Source organism: Petromyzon marinus, chromosome 79, assembly GCF_048934315.1.
Source record: "Petromyzon marinus isolate PM22_M1 ecotype Great Lakes invasive population chromosome 79, UKy_Petmar_22M1.pri1.0, whole genome shotgun sequence".
Classification (NCBI taxonomy): Eukaryota; Metazoa; Chordata; class Hyperoartia; order Petromyzontiformes; family Petromyzontidae; genus Petromyzon; species Petromyzon marinus.
The window spans coordinates 23,629,438-23,631,937 of NC_133745.1; the positions used below are offsets into that span (position 1 = coordinate 23,629,438).

The window sequence follows — 2,500 nt, forward strand, 5'->3', positions numbered from 1 at the left end:
GAGGCTCTGATGGCGACACTGGACCAGGGGGAGGCCGTGATCCGTCCCAGCAGCAAGGTGAGCGGCCCAGTCAGTCACTCAGTCAGTCAGTCAGTCAGTCACTCAGTCAGTCAGTCAGTCACTCAGTCACTCATACACTCATACACTCACACACTCATACACTCACTCAGTCAGTCACTCAGTCAGTCACTCAGTCAGTCACTCAGTCAGTCACTCAGTCAGTCAGTCAGTCAGTTAGTTAGTCACTCAGTCAGTTAGTCAGTCAGTCAGTTAGTCAGTCAGTCAGTCAGTTAGTCACTCACTCAGTCAGTCAGTCAGTCACTCAGTTAGTCACTCAGTCAGTCAGTCAGTCACTCAGTCAGTCAGTCACTCAGTCAGTCAGTCACTCAGTCAGTCAGTCACTCAGTCAGTCACTCAGTCAGTCAGTCACTCAGTCAGTCACTCAGTCAGTCACTCAGTCAGTCAGTCACTCAGTCAGTTACTCAGTCACTCAGTCACTCAGTCAGTCACTCAGTCAGTTAGTCAGTCAGTCAGTCACTCAGTCAGTCAGTCACTCACTCAGTCACTCACTCAGTCAGTCAGTCACTCAGTTAGTCACTCAGTCAGTCACTCAGTCAGTCAGTCACTCAGTCAGTTACTCAGTCACTCAGTCACTCAGTCAGTCAGTCACTCAGTCAGTCACTCAGTCAGTCACTCAGTCAGTCAGTCAGTCACTCAGTCAGTCACTCAGTCAGTCAGTCACTCAGTCAGTCACTCAGTCACTCAGTCACTCACTCAGTCACTCACTCAGTCACTCAGTCAGTCACTCACTCACTCACCACCCACTCACTCAGTCACTCACTCACTCATTCACTCACTCAGCACTCACTCACCACTCGCTCACCACTCACTCACTCACCACTCACTCACCACTCACCACTCACTCACACACCACTCACTCACACACCACGTACTCACTCACCACTCACTCACTCACCACTCACTCACTCACTCACCACTCACTCACTCAGTCACCACTCACTCACTCAGTCACCACTCACTCACCACTCACTCACTCACTCAGTCACCACTCACTCACCACTCACCACTCACTCACCACTCACTCACTCAGTCACTCACCACTTCACCACTCACTCACTTCAGTCACTCACCACTCACTCACCACTCACTCACCACTCACTCACCACTCACTCACCACTCACTCATACACTCACTCACCACTCACTCATACACTCACTCACTCACCACTCACTCACTCACCCACTCATCCACTCACTTACTCACCCACTCACTCACCACTCACTCACTCAACCACTCACTCACCCACTCATCCACTCACTCACCCACTCACCACTCACTCACCCCCTCACTCACCACTCACTCACTCACTCAACCACTCATTCACTCACTCACTCACTCACCCACTCACCCATTCACACAATCACCACCCCCTCACTCACCACTCACTCACTCGCTCACTCACCACCCACTCACTCACCCACCCACTCAATCACTCACCCACTCACCCACTCCCTCACCCACCCACCCACCCACTCATTCACACTCACTCACTCACCACCCACCCACCCACCCACTCACTCACTCATTCACTCACTCACTCACCCACCCACCCACTCACTCACTCACCAACCCACCCACTCAATCACCCACCACCCACTCACCCACTCACCCACCCACCCACCCACTCACCCACTCACTCACCCACTCACTCACTCACCCACCCACCCACTCACTCACCCACTCACCCACCCACCCACTCACTCACCCACTCACCCACCCACCCACTCACTCACCCACCCACCCACTCACTCACCCACCCACCCACTCACTCACTCACCCACCCACCCACCCACCAACCCACCCACTCAATCACCCACCCACCCACTCACCCACTCACCCACCCACCCACCCACTCACCCACTCACTCACCCACTCACCCACTCACTCACTCACTCACCCACCCACCCACTCACTCACCCACTCACTCACCCACCCACTCACCCACCCACCCACCCACTCACTCACCCACCCACCCACTCACTCACCCACCCACCCACCCACTCACTCACTCACCCACCCACCCACTCACCCACCCACCCACTCACCCACTCACCCACTCACTCATCCACCCACTCACCCACTCACTCACACACCCACTCACTCACCCACCCACTCACCCACCCACTCACCCACTCACTCACCCACCCACTCATTCACTCACCCACTCACTCACCCACTCCCTCACCCACCCACTCACCCACTCCCTCACCCACCCACCCACCTGCTCACCCACTCACTCACCCATTCACTCACGCACTCCCTCACCCACCCACCCATCCACCCACCCACCCACTCACCCACCCACTCACCCACCCATTCACTCACCCACTCCCTCACCCACCCACTCACTCATTCACTCACTCACTCACCCACCCACTCCCTCACCCACCCACCCACTCACCCACCCACCCACCCTCCC

General features: G+C 56.0%; 1 protein-coding gene across 1 annotated transcript in view; it reads left to right on the top strand.

The window, feature by feature from the left end:
* LOC116937224 (transcription elongation factor SPT6-like) overlaps positions 1–2,500 on the top strand; it is a 67,611-nt gene that overhangs the window by 52,030 nt on the left and 13,081 nt on the right. The window contains exon 12 of the mRNA XM_076057111.1: positions 1–57. This exon is cut by the window's left edge and continues 59 nt beyond it. Coding sequence (XP_075913226.1) covers positions 1–57 — 57 coding nt within the window. The remainder of the gene's footprint in view (positions 58–2,500) is intronic.